Consider the following 16,043-nt stretch of genomic DNA (forward strand, 5'->3'; position numbering starts at 1 on the left):
TGCTGAAATGATGGCTGAATGGGGCTTTGTTAATTCACACTGCTCTACCTTCCCAACTCTGGGACAATCAGCTGAGGTTGCAGGGAAGGCTAATGTCCACGCCCAGTTTTGTGGTGTGTGCCTGTTATTTGAAGCACTTCCGTCACACTGGGTTGTCTGGGGCAGTTCTGGGCTATGGGGCTGGCGATGGGCAGGAGTGTTTCCTGTCCACCAGGATGATGGCTGTGAGCGGACACCCCCCTTTTCTTGGGAAGTTTTGGTGTTTAGTGAATTTTCTCAGCCACTGGATTATTGCGTTTTGTCTCAGAGCTCTCCTTGACCTGCCCAAATAGCAAGTCTTTGAAGCTTTCTGTATTGGGCTTCTTAGAGTAATTGTTTTAGAAAAAGAAAAAAGGATTTAAAAAAAAAAAAAAAACAAACAAAAAACAAAAAACAAAAAAAAAAAAACCGGGCCCTCCTCAGAGATCTAATGGGTTATTGAAATGCTAAGAGACAAAGCAACCAGGGCCATTAAGGAAAGGTCCACAGGGCAGAGAGATCAGCTTTTCTTCAGGATTTGCATATGCGCCTCAGGGCCCTTCCCCTTTCTATGTTCACCAGAACTCCAAAAATCCTCCGCTTTTATTTTGGAGTTTTTCGTGTTGTTTTTTTTTCTATGCCTGTCTCCTCTCTGCTGGGCTGGCTGCTCTCAGATTCTCTGGTGTCTGGTCTCAGTCTATCTATGGTTGGAGTTTGAATCAGTAGAATGAGTTTCCGATAAGGGCTGCCACTGCAGTTCTCCCTTCTCCTTCCCGGAGCTGACAGCCCCTCCTCCCCCGGGACTGAGCCTGGCAGGGAGGGGCGCGTGTCCCCTGGCCACAAAAACTTACAGATTTCGCTGATCTCAGCAGTTCCACGTTTTCATGAGTGTTGTATGAAGTATGCCCAAAGTCAGATTGCTCTGTGGTGTCCAGTCCACGCAGTTCTTGGCTTTCTACCTACTTTCCTGGAGGAGTAACTAAAACATACAGCTCACCAGTCTGCCATCTTGCCCCGCCTCTGTAATAAGCTTTAAAGTCAGGAAGTGTATGTCCTCCAACTTCGTTCTTCCTTTTCAAGATGTTTTTGGCTATTCGGGGCCCCTTAACCCTTCCAAATAAACTTGATGATTGGCTTTTCCATTTCTACAAAGTAGGCTGTTGGAATTTTGTTGGGGATTACATTGAATCTATAAATCATTTTCGGTAGAATTGCCATCTTAACAATAGCACAAGTCTTCTAATCCATGAGCATGGAATGTCCTTCCGTTTATTTAGATCTTTGATTTCTTTTAGCAGACTTTTGTAGTTTTCCATGTATAACTCCTTTACATTCTGGTTTAAATTTATTGCTGGATATTTGATTCTTTTAATTGCTATCGTAAATGGAATTTTTTTTTTTATTTCTTCCTCAGATTGCTCCTTACTAGTGTATAAAAACACTACTGGTTTTTGTGTGTTGATCTTGGACCCTGCCACTTTGCTGAATTCATTTATTAGCTCTTGTAGCTTTGATGTAGATTTTTCACAACATTCCTTATATATGATCATGTCATCTGCAAATAGTGAAAGTTTTGATTCTTTTTTTCCAATTTGGATGCCTTTTGTTTCTTTTTCTTGCATAACTGCTCTGGGTAGAACTTCCAGTACAATGTTGAATAACAATAGTGACAGTGGACATCCTTGTCATTGTTCTAGATCTTAGAGGGAAAGCATTGTTACAATTGATGTTAGTTGTGGGTTTTTCATATATGCCCTTTATCGTGTTGAGGAAGAGTCCTTCTATTCCTATTTTTCCGTGTTTTTATCAATAAAGGTGCTGGATTTTGTCAGATGCCTATCTCTGTCAACTGAGATGACCATATGTTTTTTTTTTCCTTTGCTTTATTAATGTAGTGTATTATATTAATTGATTTTCTTATGTTGAACCACCCTTGCATACCTGGGATAAAACCCATTTGATCATGGTGTATAATTCTTTTCGTGTGCAGTTGGATTCGATTTGCCAGTGTTTTAATATTGGGGATTTTTGCATTTATATTCATAATAGAAATTGATCTGTGATTTTTTTTTTTCCTTGTAGTATCTTTATCTGGCTTTGGTATGAAGGTGATTTTGGCCTCATGGAATGAGTTAGGTAGTGTGCCCTCCTGTTCAATTGTTTAGAAATATTTCAGCAGGCTTGGTATTAATTCTTGGAATGATTGGTAGAATTCACCTGTGAAGCCATCTGTCTGGTCCTGGGCTTTTTTTGTTGGGAGGTTTTTGATGACTGATTCAATCTTTCATAATTGGTCTGTTGAGATCTTCTATTTCTTCTAGAGTCAATGTAGGTTGTTCATGTGTTTCTGTCAGTCTAGCTGAGATTTTTTCAATTTTATTGATCTTTTTGAAGAACCAGGATTTGGTTTTGTTAATGTTTTCTGTTGGTTTTTTTATTCTCAATTTCATTTATTTCTTCTCTAGTCTTTGTTATTTCCTTCTGCTTTCTTTGGGTTTAGTTTGCTGTTCTTTTCTAGTTTCTCCAGGTATACAGTTAAGTCTTTAATTTTAGCTCGCTCTTCTTTTTTAATTTAAGCATTTACAGCTATAAATGTCTCTCTCAGCACTGCCTTTGCTGCATCCCATAAGTTGCTATATGTTGTTTCATTTTCATTCGTCTCAAGATATTTACAGATTTACTTGTAATTTCTTCTTTGTCCCACTGATTGTTTGAGTCATTTATCTTCCATATATTTGTGGATTTTCCAGTTCTCTGCCTTTTATTGACTTCTAGATTCATTCCATTATAGTCAGAGAAGATACTCAGTATAATTTCAGTCTTTTTAAATTTATTGAGACTTGTTTTGTGATCCAACATGTGGTCTCTCCTGGAGAACGATCCATGTGCACATGACTTGGGGTGTAAATGTTGCACATCTGTCTGTTATGTCTAGTTCATTTATCATATTATTCACGTTCTCTGTTTCCTTGTTAATCTTCTGTCTAGATGTTTTATCTATTGATGAGAATGGTGTAGTGAAGTCTCCAGCTATTGTTGTAGAGCTGTGTGTTTCTCCCTTTGGTTTTTCCAGTGTTTGTCTCATGTATGTTGGGGCATCATGGTTTGGTGCATAAATATTTATGATTGTTATTTCTTCTTGGTGGATTGACCATATTTTATTAATATATAGTGTCTTTCTTTGTCTCTTGTAACAGTTTTTGACTTAAAAATCTATTTTTTCTGTTATTAACATAGCTACCCCAGCTCTTTTTGGTTATTATTTGCATGGAATATCTTTTTCCATCCTTTTACTTCCAACCTGTTTGTGTCTTTGTGTCTAATGTGAGTTTCTTGCAAACATCATATAGTTGGATCATCTTTTTTATCCATTCTGCCAATCCTGTGTCTTTTGATTGGGGCATTTAAACCATTGACATTCAGTGTTATTACTGTAAAGGCAGTACCTACGTCAGACATTTTGTCCTTTGGTTTTTATGTATCATATCTTTTTTATGGTCTCTTTTCCTTTATTGTAACCTCCTTTTCTGTATAGTTGATTTTTTGTGGTATATATGACTGATCCCATTCTCGTTTATGTTTCTGTATATTTTTAAAATACTTTTTTTGTGGTTACCCTGCAGTTTATATTACACAACCTCCATCAATAACCTTCTAATTTGAAAATATGCCAACTTAGCTTCAGTAGCATACACATTCTCTGCTCCGATGTCCCTCTGTTTCCCCTCTTTATTTTATTTTTGTCCCACATTACCTCTGTGTATTTTGCATGGCCATTATGAGGAAATAAGCCTTTTTCTTGTTCAATTGTATTCTAACTCTTACAGGAATTAAAAAGTAGAGTTATATATTGAGGACATAGTAGTATAGTATTGGATTTTGCATTTACCCTCTAAGTTACCCCTCCTGAAGATCATCATTTCTTCACACTACTCCAAGCCACTCTTTCCTGACTTTTCCTTTCAACCTGCAGAATTCCCTTTAGTAATTCTTGTAGGGCAGGTCTTTTGTTGATGAACTCTCTCAGTTTCTGTTTGTCTGTGAATTTTTAAACTTTCCCTCACTTTTGAAGTATAGTTTTGCCAGATAAAGAATTTCGGGCTGGCAGTGTTTCTCTTTCAGTACCTTAATTATATCATACCACTACCTTCTCACCTTCATGGTTTCCAATGAGAAATTGTTGCTTACTCTTATTGAAGATTCCTTTTATATGACAAATCGCTTTTCTCTTGCTGCTTTCAGAATTCTCTCTTTTATCTTTGGCATTTGACATTCTGATTAGTATGTGTCTGGGAGTAGGTCTATTAGGATTTATTCTGTTTGGGATACATTGCGCTTCTTGGACATGGATATTTATGTCTTTCATAAGAGTTAGGAAGTTTTCAGCCATTATTTCCTCTAATATTCTTTCTGCCCCTTTTCCCTTCTTTTCTTCTTCTGGGACACCCATGATGCATATGTTTGTGCACTTCACGCTATCCTTCAAATCCCTGAGACACTGCTCAATTTTTCTATTTTCTCTATCTGCTCTTCTGATTATATGATTTCTGTTGTCCTGTCTTCTGGTTAGCTGATTCTTTCTTCTAGCCTGTTCAAATCTGCTGTTGTGTGCTTCTGGTGTATTTTTCATCTCCTTTATTATGTCTTTCATCTCCATAATTTCTGTTATATTTCTTTTTATATTTTCAAATACTTTATGTTAACACATTGTCTTCTTAATATCCTTTAGCTCCATGTCCATATTTTCCTTCATCTCTTGAATTGATTTAGGAGATTTATTTGAACTTCTTTGATTAGTTATTCCAAATTCTCTGTCTTCTGAAATTTTAATTTGTTCCCTTGGCTGAGACATATCTTCCTGTTTCTTAGTATGGCTTGTAATTTTTTGTTGATGTCTGGGTACCTGGTTATCTTGATGAGTTAACTCTGGAGGTTCATTTCTCCCTCTTGTCTGGGTTATATTGTTGATTGGCTTTGTGTTGAGACTCTTCTTTGATGCTTGGTCCAACTTATTCTGGACCTTTAGAGGAGCCCATGTTTAACTGCTCAGATTTTTTCAGCTCTTCTTCCTCTGATTCTTGCCCTGGATATGCTGTACAATTGTTAAGATTGCATCATTATTATTATTATTATTATTATTATTATTATTATTATTATTATTTTGAAATTGTTTCACCTCCAAGAAAAAGCTTCCTTTCCTCTGTTCCTTCTCCAGGAATCTTGATTTGTTCTTTTTGTTTTTCTGCAGAATTATCTCCCCAGCTCCTATGATTTGTTTTAATTCTGTCCCTCACAAAGTACCCCTTTTACCTTATACTTTTCACTTTGGGACCTGTCTTGTTTTCTGGGACCTGTCCTGTTTTATAGCAATTTAGTCCCCCCTGCTCCTTCTGGGAGGCTTTTCTGCCTCTGGTTTCTTCTCCATTACAGTATCCTGCCCTGGGGACCTAGATGGGGTCAATCCAGACAAGTCCGTTTTGTGTTTAGGTAGTCCAGCCAATAGAGACTGGATTGAGTGTGTGCATCTCTTGCCAGCAGTTCTGCCATGTTGTGTGTGTGTGTGTGTGTGTGTGTGTGTGTGTGTGTGTGTGTCTGTCTGTCTGTCTGTCTTTTCTCTCTCTTTTTTGAACCCCTGTAGGCCCTTTTGTATCTGACACTCCTCAGCTGCTTGTGTTCTACCCTGGGTCTCTGCGGACTGGGGTCCTTGTGCCTGGATATGCATGGGGTTCTAACTTGCTGCCATGAGTGGCTCTATAGTCTGCATCTGCAGCAGGAGGGACCCGGGCCGTGCTGCCTCTGTGCCACTCCCAAGCTGCATGGGACCGAGTGAAGGGGAGGGGTCTGGACTGGCAGGACCAGAACAGAAATTTCCTACCTGATCTTGGAGATTATTTTTCTTTTTCTTCGGTTCAGTGTTTGTGAAGTTTTTTTCCAGTCTCTATGGTCCTCCAGAGTTTTAATCAAGTGGGATTTGTCCTTTTATTTGTTGATTCTTAGGGGAGACTTTTCCAACGTGTCTTACATCACCAAGTTGTTGACATCCATGTAGGAAATTTTGAATCCTGCTTTTTTCCCACTTAGTATTGTAGTTTGAGTTTTCCTTCATATTTTAATATTTGTTGAAAGTTTGATTTATTTTTAATACCTTCATGGTATTTTCTATCATGTGACTCTCTCATCATTTATATGGATGTTTTTCTGCCTTCCCAGAGATTAAATAAAATAAATATAGGATGCTGTTTTGCTCATATTTTCTTCGATTTTCTAGTAGTAACTTCCTCACTGTTAGGTGTTCTAAAACGTAAATATAAACTAGCTCTGTCACCTTTAACATTTCTACCACTCTTGATTTTAGGGAATAACCGATAGAAAGAATCCAATCATTTGAGAAAATGGTTTTACACATTCATATATTCAAATTTAAATAAAGCCCATGTAATGTACCTTCTTCTAGAATAGCACTAGTTGAGTTACTTTTTAAAAACCATAAATTAAATAAAATAATATGGTCCTCTTTAGCATAAAAGTAACCAACTTACTGGAGCCAAGGTGTCCTATTTCCTGTCTTTTAATATTTTCTGTTTTCATTAAAATATCCTGTAGCTTCAGTGGTATTAAGCTTAACGCCAGTATGAAGCTTTTTAAAGCATTCCTTCTGTCTACATTTTTTTAACTATTTTTTATTTAGTTTTAAGTGGTCTAAGTTATTTATAAAGACATTTTCCAGTTTCAGGCAGTTTTTACTTTTATTTATAATGTTTCTTTAGCAACGTTGATTTTTATATTCTATAACTTGGCAAGTCACTAATAAACTTCTTGAGCTGATTTTTAAAAGGTAACTAGAGAAATGAAAGTATTGAAAATGTTTCTGTTATTTCCCTTGGAGGGTTTACAGAAAAGGCATCCTTTATGTCCATGTATTTTTCAGAATCTCCAATTTTGAGGTTTTTAACAGCATAGAAATGGTCCTGCAACACAGTTACAGATCACTGGTAATGATGCCCAGATTGATAGAGTGAACTTATACCAAAGGATGATCGTTAACTACGGTGACTGTATTCTGTTTCTCTCATGCTTTTCTAGAGACTTTACTTCTGTGCTTGATTCTTTGTGGCTATTTGAACCCGGAGACATGCATTTTTAGTATTCAGTATATTTGTCATATGGTAAGAGAATGATTGAAAAAAACTTGATATCGTAAAAATGTCTTCCCATTTAGGAAAAGTCCTGAAAATATTAGTCATTCCGAACAACTCAAGGAGAAGGAAAAGCAAGGGTTTTTCAGGTCCATGAAAAAGAAAAAGAAAAAATCTCAAACAGTAAGTAGATCACCAATTTCTATACATAACAGCATATGTTTCTGCATGATTCTGTGGCTATTTTATACTTTTTGTATGGCAGTCAAAATTATTTTCTTGTTGAAACTTGACATCTATACACTATATATTTTCCTTCTGAAATTCTGTTCAACTGTCCTCCTCTCACAGAGGTTTTTCTAGGTTCAACACAATCTCCAAGAATAGAAGAAATTTAATTTTGAAGAGAGAGCACACTTTAACCCTCGACGAATAGACTTCCCATCCATGTGAATATATATTCATGTAAAAACTGAATCTGCAGGATTTATTTCTCTCTGGGGGTTTAGTGACATGCAGAAACTTAGGAAGTGGTTTTGGTTTACATTTGAATCTGAAAATTCATAAATAACCATCTTTCATTATGCTCCCCTGGCTTGTTATAGAATTCTCATGCTGACAAGTGTGTTTCTGGGTTGTGTAGTCACAGATAGGAGATGGTATTTGACATTTCAGGACTTTCTTTTCTAAGAAGACATGTTTATCTTGTGATTGAATTGTGAGATGGAATGTGCCTTGTCTTCTGGGACCCTTCTGTCTCAAAAGGGCTGGCTCCATGGAACCATGCCCATCACTTCACTGAACCATCCAACAGGGATTCTGCTGGTTAGTGACGTGGAAAAAAACAGCATGCTGCTACAGGGCAGCAGCAGAAGCAATTCTTCACCCAAATGAGGCCTGTTGCCCACTCTGATTTGTGAAACAAGGTTGAATTAGCTGTTTTAAATGGCATTGTTTCTAGTTTTACTTCATATGATTTACTCTCATTTATTTGAAGAGGAAAAAGGCATAATCAAAATGGCCTGTTGGGATGGACTTCAGTGTTTTTGATGCCCTTTCCATTATGAAAGTTCTAGGATTATGACTCCAGGGTAAGTAAAGATGAGTTAGATGATAATAACGTAGAGTATGAATTTCTGTCACGCAAATGAGCTCATTACAGAAAAACTGAGAAAAAGAAAAAGATCATTTTTGATCTTACTATCTTACCACAGCCACTATAAGGATTTTGGTATATTTCCTTCTACCTTTTTAGCCTGTGTTTATGTTTGAGGAAAGAAGGTGAGTTTTTTCATTTATTTTAAATAATAATCATTCCTGGTACAATTTTTTTATTCTGGCCTTTAATAGTATATCTATCTCTATATCTACCTAGATATCTATATAGACACAAAATATATTTTACTACACAAACTTTATTTTCGTTTAAATGGCTACATAATATTCCTGAAATTTTCATTTAAAAATAAAAATTAAAAACTGCCTGTGTCTAACTGAAGCTCACTTAAAGCAGAATGTCAAATCAAAATGCTAGTCCATCAAACATTATATGTTACTTAGACTGGATGAACGGAAGACCTGATTTAACCTCAATATATTTTAACCTTATATATAAAATAAAACTTTTATCATTGTCTATAGAACATTCTTATCTATTATGGGCATTAAACTTAGGCCACTTCCTCCTAACCACTGTTATGTTTATTTCAAGAATTTTGTTTTGTTCTTAACCGCAGATAGGTCTGCAGCCATGATGAGGTGATTAAGTGACAGAAAGTAGGGAGGATTAAGGAATTGATGGTAGTTTTGTATATAGATTTAGCTTTTGATGTCTGCCTTAGACCAATATTAATCCTAAAGCACTTGGCTCAATGTGGCATGAGTAGAGTATATACATGTTATTAATCAAGATCTGGTTCAAATTTTAGATGTTTAGATACTATAGATTAGGGTAAATGGGAAAATTACTATCCTCTAGCATCCTCTGTTTGAATTTACTTTCCTTTTTCGGTTTTCGTAAGTTTCATTTTTGATATGTAAGCTAACTACAAAATATCTCTGCATAGGCCCCAATGCCTTATGCCTGCCAAACCAAAAGCTGTTTGTTCCTCTGCATTTTTTGAATGAAAGGAAAAAGAAATTAAAAATTAAGTGCCTTGGTGCCTAGGGTAAGATTTCCCAAGAGCACTTAGAATGAGCATTTAAACACCCCCCCCCCCATTTTCTAGAGCTTTGGAAAACTTAAGATATTGTGGCCTTTGCATAAGATTAAGAAATTAAAATCTGATGCCCACCCAGCACACAATTTGACAAATCTTGGGAAACTGTTAAAGGCAGTATCCTAGTGCTGGCCTGGGAGGAGGGTTTGGTGCAGCATGCTCTCACACAGAAATATGAATATGCAATTGAACGTTGCCGGACAAGCTGGATCTTAATGGTCCCTCCCTTTGAAGAACATCAGGTGCGTGTGTGTGTGTGTGTTTGTTTCTTTTCAAATAGATTTAAGGAAGAAATAATCAGTAAAACTAGAGACATTATTACTTATGGAACTAATTTCTTTTTGCATTGAGGGGCTCTTTGTATTAATTTGACACTTCAGACAAATACAGCAGTTTCAGCTCAACGTGTTTGTGAGTTCCTTTTCTGCCTTAGACATTCAGGATGCTTTCTAGCAAGGAAAATAGCTACTAAACTGAGATTTGCATATATGCATCCAAAATTTTAAGATGACATATATGTAAGTTTGTTTTAATAAATATTGATTGAGAAAATTTTTAAAAAAATCTGATGCCCAGAGAAGCATGAAATTTTAAAGCTCTGTTTGATCTTAAATCTAATCTAAGCTCTTTATTTCACTGATGTAGGAATTGAGCCCAGGCAAGTTGTGACCTGCCCAAAGTTACACAATCACTTGGGAGAATATAACTGGGTTCTCCTGAATACCAAGTCCATATCATGGACCCAGCACTGTGGAGAGTCTCTGGCCACTTGTTCCTGGGTGCTTTCTTCTGGCCTCTTTAGGCGTGAAAGTGAAACCCTCTCCTGGGTTTCCTGTCATTGGAACAGGAAAATTTATGGGATGTTTTACTCTAGTGTCTTCATACACACACCCATAAAAGATGATCTGAATGCCTTCATGTACATTGTAGTTCTCCGACAATTGAGACCAAAATGGGGAAAAGTGATGCCAAAGAATAATTGTCTCGCTAAGGTACTTGGTTTGACTCATGCAAATCTGGAAGCTGCTTTTGGAAATCTGGCTTCAGTTACGTATCCAGAAAGTTACATATCCAGAGTTACATAAGCCCTCAGAGCATAGGGTGACTTTGCCAACTTTGTAATCGTACCCTACTTAGTATCTCAACTGGTAATGAGGCTTCAATTGAAAGATTAAACTTGTAGTTTCTTCACTTTGAAAACCAGTATTCTGAATTGTGTCAGATATTTTCCACTGGGTAAATATTTTCTAACAGTGTAGAATTAAGCTTCTTATTTAACATTAGTATCCTGCAACAGCAATATTCTTCCAAAGGATGTTTTCTGGCTCAAGAGTTGACCAAGTTCATAAGGGATTGCAGTATCTTTTTTTTTCCTTAATTAGGAAAATTGCATGATAGATATTTTTGTTGAAGTCTTCTCTAGCAATTAGAAAAAGATGGAGGCTCTTCAATAGCTCTTTAAATACAGTTCTTTAAAATAATCATGTTTCTGATAATAAAGAGATAAATCCTTAGATATTTTGTAAGCTTAATGTAAGTAGATGTCTGTAGGGCTCTAAATACTCCTACTATGGGGATTGATCACAGCCACATGTTTTTTATATGCTTAGAAGAAGTTTGTGTGTGTCTTGAATTTACATTATTGGCATCTTCATGTCCAGGTGAGAAATGACAGAAAACCTCTCTAGATGCACAGCACGGAGATATTCTTTCAGTGACTGTTAATAATTAACCATTTGAGGGCTTCCAAGGGCTGATAGTTTCAATAAAAGCACCTTTTTTTTTTTTTTTTTTGCATTTAGTTTATTTGTATCTTATATTGCAGACAGATTCCACCAATGGGGAGAATCTAAGCATCAAGAAATCCCTCTTTCCTCTTTTTAATTCAAAGAATCATTTAAAGCATAGTTCTTCTTTGAAAAAGCTTCCTGTAGTCACTCCACCCATGGTACCCATTTTTATGTATGGTAGCCCTGAAATCTGCTCCAGTAAACTTGTTTTACTGATGACAACAGCATGTCTTTTATTTTCATGGGGTCATATTCTCTTTATGCTGGTTAAGTACCTGAGCCAGTTCCATAAATTCACATGGATGCAATTCTTTGCCATTCTGGATTTTCTGAATCAGTTAAAAAGGATGAAGCATAAAGGCTATTAAACAAACTAGTGAAAGGCTAGTTTGGATTGCCCAATTAGACAGTATCGGCAGATAGCATTCATAAAATCTCTTATTTCCTGTAAAGGATTAGATTAACGTTTACGATTAGCAAATGTCTCTTCAATTGGCTCACAAAGTTTGTTAACACTTGGTTTGCCATTTGTTTCTTTGAAGCCAAGTTGAATTGACCAAATTGAATGAGCTAGCAGGCTCCATGAAAAAAAAAAAAACAACTTCTGTTAGTTGATGATTTGCTCTTTTCTTGCCTGGCTCTAGCTTTTGCTGGTCACTTAGTTTAAAGCCAGGCTTTTGCTTGGCATTTGGCATTACTCTACTGTGTTCACCAAAATTGGTGAATAGACAAATTGCATTCATCTGGAATTTGTGTCACAAATTTCCAGCAACTTCATAGTGTATAATGCTAGACCCAGATTAACTGGGCACAGTTTTGGGAATATGATTCAAACCATATTTTCCCACTTTGCTATCCTTACAAGCCTTCTAGACTCCTTTGGCACCACCAGATACAGTGTTTGGATCATTTTTCCCAGCAGGACAAAATTTTGCTTTTATTGAACTGGTTCATAACCTAACTGCAATATGAAATGAGGATACGACAGCAATTTCTGGTACAGCCCAAATTAACTGCTCTCTTTTACAGCGACTAAAACTAACAGCATGGGAATGCTCTAAGGGTTGAGGTTTTAACAAAGCTGCATGACCTCTGCCAATTTTTCCTAATGCAGGGAAAATTATTAAAAGGGCAGCAGAATTTAACTAGCATCACTTGCATTGTGAATATTGGGAGAGTTTGGTTCCTTTTTTTAGTTGGGTCTTTTTTTCTTTTCTTTTTTTTTGGGGGGGTTGAGTTTTGGTTTGGTTTGATTTGCTTTTTGGTTTTGTCCTCCTCTTGGGTGTGGTTGCGTATTTCATTTAGGCTTATTGGTGTGCATTAGTGAATCCTTGTCCATATTCTTCTTTAGGTGCCCAATTCCGATAGCCCAGATCTTCTCACATTACAGAAAGCCATTCACTCTGCTGGCACCCCAAGTAGCAGACCAAAGGAGTGGCGTCCCGAGAAGATCTCAGATCTACAGACACAAGTGAGTGGAGCCTGCATTACCCTTAGACTGTCCATGCTATGATGACTGTCTCATGAGGGGAAGGCAGGGTTGAGAAAATTGCGACAATATTACAAGGCTGAAGAACCTCCCCAAAATATGCCCTCACTAATAGCCAGATGCATCTTGGGAGTCAGGATGAATCTTGCCTTCAGTGACCCAGGTCCTACTGGAAAATAGTGAGCTCCATTAGCTTTCACCTCGGTGTGGGAGTTGGGGTGCAGAATGAAGGGGGATAAATAAGACATGGTCCCAGCCCACAAATACTCTATGGCCCAGGAAAAAGAGAAGATCCATAAATAACCATAATTCATTGTGAAAAGTGACATGTGCCTTAAAATGTAGGGGAGGATGAGAGGAAATGATTGAGGTTTCATTAAAGGTGGTAGCATATGAATTGGGTCTTGAAAGACAGACATGATATGCTTTTTTGAAAGAATATTTAAACTTCTGAAACCCATACAAATTCAGATGGGAAATAGGTGAAAAGTTACATTAGAAACTGCATATTAGACAAATATTGCATAGTCATGTTTACTCTGCCATTAACAGGGAAATAAGCAGAAACTGAATCAGTAAACTTTTTAGATAACAGAGGTTTATCTCCTTTAAACAACTATGTGGATTATAAACGTTTTAATATTGTATCTTTTCAGTATCCCATAATGAACATAGTAACATAATCCAGCATGGTTTTGATCATATTCAATATTTTATAAATCAGTTATTTCTCTGAACTGTGATTTCTGACATTTTGAAGTTGTAGGATTACTTGTGCTTACAAATAACCATAGATTTCTGTAATTTGAAGGAGGGAGTCTTCTTTTTATAGGTTTTCTGTCTACTGTGTTAAACTGTCAGCTCTTACTTAGAGCTGCTGACAGGAGATCCCCAAATTACCATTCTATTTCCCCAATTATTTACATTTTCTGCTTCTAACATAATATAGGCCAGGGGGGTGCCGCATATAGAGAACCAGATATCCAAGTTTACTGGATATGTATCCAAACTAAAAGCACAAGGTTCTGAGGCTCTGAGTGGGGCCTGTTGTTCTGTTCCACCCCCACCTCCACCACCCCTAATACAAAAGAAAAAAAAAAAACAGGCTTCAAAACCTTCTTTTTAAAACCATTTCTTTGCCAAGAAGCTCTTTTCAGGTATCTTTATATATCCAGCTGAATCCAGATGATTGTAATTGCTTAATAGTTACATGTGAACAGGGCTATAAATTCACCAAGAGCCTCATTGTGCTATCATACAATTTAAAAAAACACAAAGCAAATGTTTGAGCATTCACAGTGTGTAGTTTACTACCTCCTGTGGGGGCCACAACACTGCCTTGGAAAGACGTGGAAATTGTGATGGAGGATACTTCTCCAGGATCGATTTCTAGTTGGGGCAGTTCTCAAGCAGTCTACCTTGAATTTCAGTGCCCCGTTCCTTCATATCATGTAGTGTTCCTTGAGATCCTTAACATTTTATTAAAGTTTTGCCTAGCCCTTAAATGCCTGTCCCTTGTACCATGACCCTCAGAGTAAAGGTGCTCTGAGGCTTGGAAGCCAGAAGTGCCCAGGGCTACAGCCCGAGTGCCAGAGTCCAGCAGCAGTGACTGGCCACGTTCCTAGAGCATGCAGAGGGGCTTGAATTTCAGAGCACTTTTTGCTTGCCTCTTCTGATAGTAACTCCCGCCATGTCCTGAGATGGAGGGGCAGGGAATGAGCCACCTTTTCCCAGTGAGGAGCCTGTGGCTTGGGACTTGCTTGGGCAGAGCTGCCCCCAGGACCTTGCCTTCCGCCTGGACGCCCAAGTCTCCCTCCACAGTGCAGCACCTGATAAGGCTTTTGGCCACAGCCACATTGCAGACAGACAGGGCAGGCTGTGATCCTATTTTAGGAATTAAAGGTCTCTTATGACTGAATTATATTTTAGACTCTGTAAGAGGTTTGCTTGTTTCTCTCTGCTTTGTGTTTTTAATGCCCAAAACCTTGCTGCCCCTGCCAACAACAACAAAAAAAAAAGTAAAAGGGAACATTCAGATTTTGCAATGTCAAGGGTGAGGGAAAATTAGGGAGATAACAACAAATAAGGGCTATATAACTTTTAACTGAGTACATTGCTATTCAACCAAAACATTGTATTTGTTTAGCTTCTCTTGTGTCTAGGTAAGGTCTGAGTTCTGGCCAATGAAATACAAGTGGAAGCATGTGGAGCTTTGGGGAAGTCTTCTCAAAAAGGAGAGGGATGTGACTTCTTTTGCTCTTCTCCTTCCTGATTGCTGGTTGGAGTATGGATGGGGTGGTGGAAGCATGGGCTACCATGGGAAAGATATGATGTGGCCAGAGAAAAGGAGCCTGGGTCCTCACTGAGCTGCAGTACCAGCTTGAGTTTTCTTATCTCTCTGGACTTTTACATTAGAGAAAATAACTTCTGTCTTGTTTGAAAAAATGAAGGGTACTTCCGAAGAATAAATAAGGCTGAAATTTTTGGCCCCTCATCCCATATGCCTTCCCTCCCTGGCTACATGCAGTCATCTCAGATCTGGTCTCCCTTTCTTCCCAGCTCTATGATTTAGTTTAAATTAAGTCCTACATGTATTCTCTTCCTTTCTTTCAGAGCCAGCCATTAAAATCACTGCGCAAGCTGTTACATCTCTCTTCAGCCTCAAGTCACCCGGCTTCCTCAGATCCCCGCTTTCAGCCGTTAACAACTCAACAAGCCAAAAATTCCTTCTCAGAAATTCGGATTCACCCCATGAGCCAGGCCTCTAGTGGGAGCAGTAACATCCGGCAGGAGCCCACACCAAAGGGCAGGCCAGCCCTCCAGCTGCCAGGTCAGATGGACCCTGGTTGGCACGTGTCCTCTGTGACCAGGAGTGCCACAGAGGGGCCTTCCTACTCTGAACAGCTAGGTGCCAAGAATGGGCCAAACGGGCACCCTTATAACAGAACAAATCGATCACGAATGCCAAACCTGAACGATTTAAAAGAGACAGCCTTGTAATTTGTGCTTGGGGTGGGGGAGGGGGCAGGGTACAGCCAGTTGGAGGGGAGAGGATGGGGTAGGGTGGGGGTGGGGATGGGAGCTGGTCCAGGGTAGTAGGCCAGTCTTTTCAGCTTTATGAAGGTGTGTGCAATATTGTTTGAATGAGGCCGTCTGGCTCGTCACGGCCACCAATGCTAGCCAGGGATCTTAGAGCCACAGGAGTTACTTAGGGATTGCCAATCCCCATAGGTCTTGTGTGAAGTGGATAGGGTGTACCATCAAGGAAGAAGAAACTCTTGCCAGTTTCTCCCCCTCACATTCCAGCTTTTGTGCCATCTCTGTTGAACTTGGGAAAGCCAGGACATGCTTTCTATCCCTTTCCCAAGGGTAGAAAACTTTGTGTCTCGAC

At 38.3% G+C, this 16,043-nt stretch overlaps 1 protein-coding gene across 6 annotated transcripts in view; it reads left to right on the forward strand.

Moving 5' to 3' along the window:
* The window catches only part of CDKL5 (cyclin dependent kinase like 5), a 163,001-nt gene extending 147,342 nt beyond the window's left edge, over positions 1–15,659 (forward strand). For all 6 annotated transcript variants that reach the window (XM_037822864.1, XM_037822863.1, XM_037822866.1 and 3 more), the window contains 3 exons: positions 7,238–7,337; positions 12,515–12,634; positions 15,266–15,659. In XM_037822864.1, the coding sequence (XP_037678792.1) occupies positions 7,238–7,337; positions 12,515–12,634; positions 15,266–15,652 (607 nt within the window). In that variant the 3' untranslated portion in view covers positions 15,653–15,659. The remainder of the gene's footprint in view (positions 1–7,237; positions 7,338–12,514; positions 12,635–15,265) is intronic.
* Positions 15,660–16,043: the final 384 nt, after the last annotated feature.

Source organism: Choloepus didactylus, chromosome Y (genome assembly GCF_015220235.1).
Source record: "Choloepus didactylus isolate mChoDid1 chromosome Y, mChoDid1.pri, whole genome shotgun sequence".
NCBI lineage: Eukaryota > Metazoa > Chordata > Mammalia > Pilosa > Megalonychidae > Choloepus > Choloepus didactylus.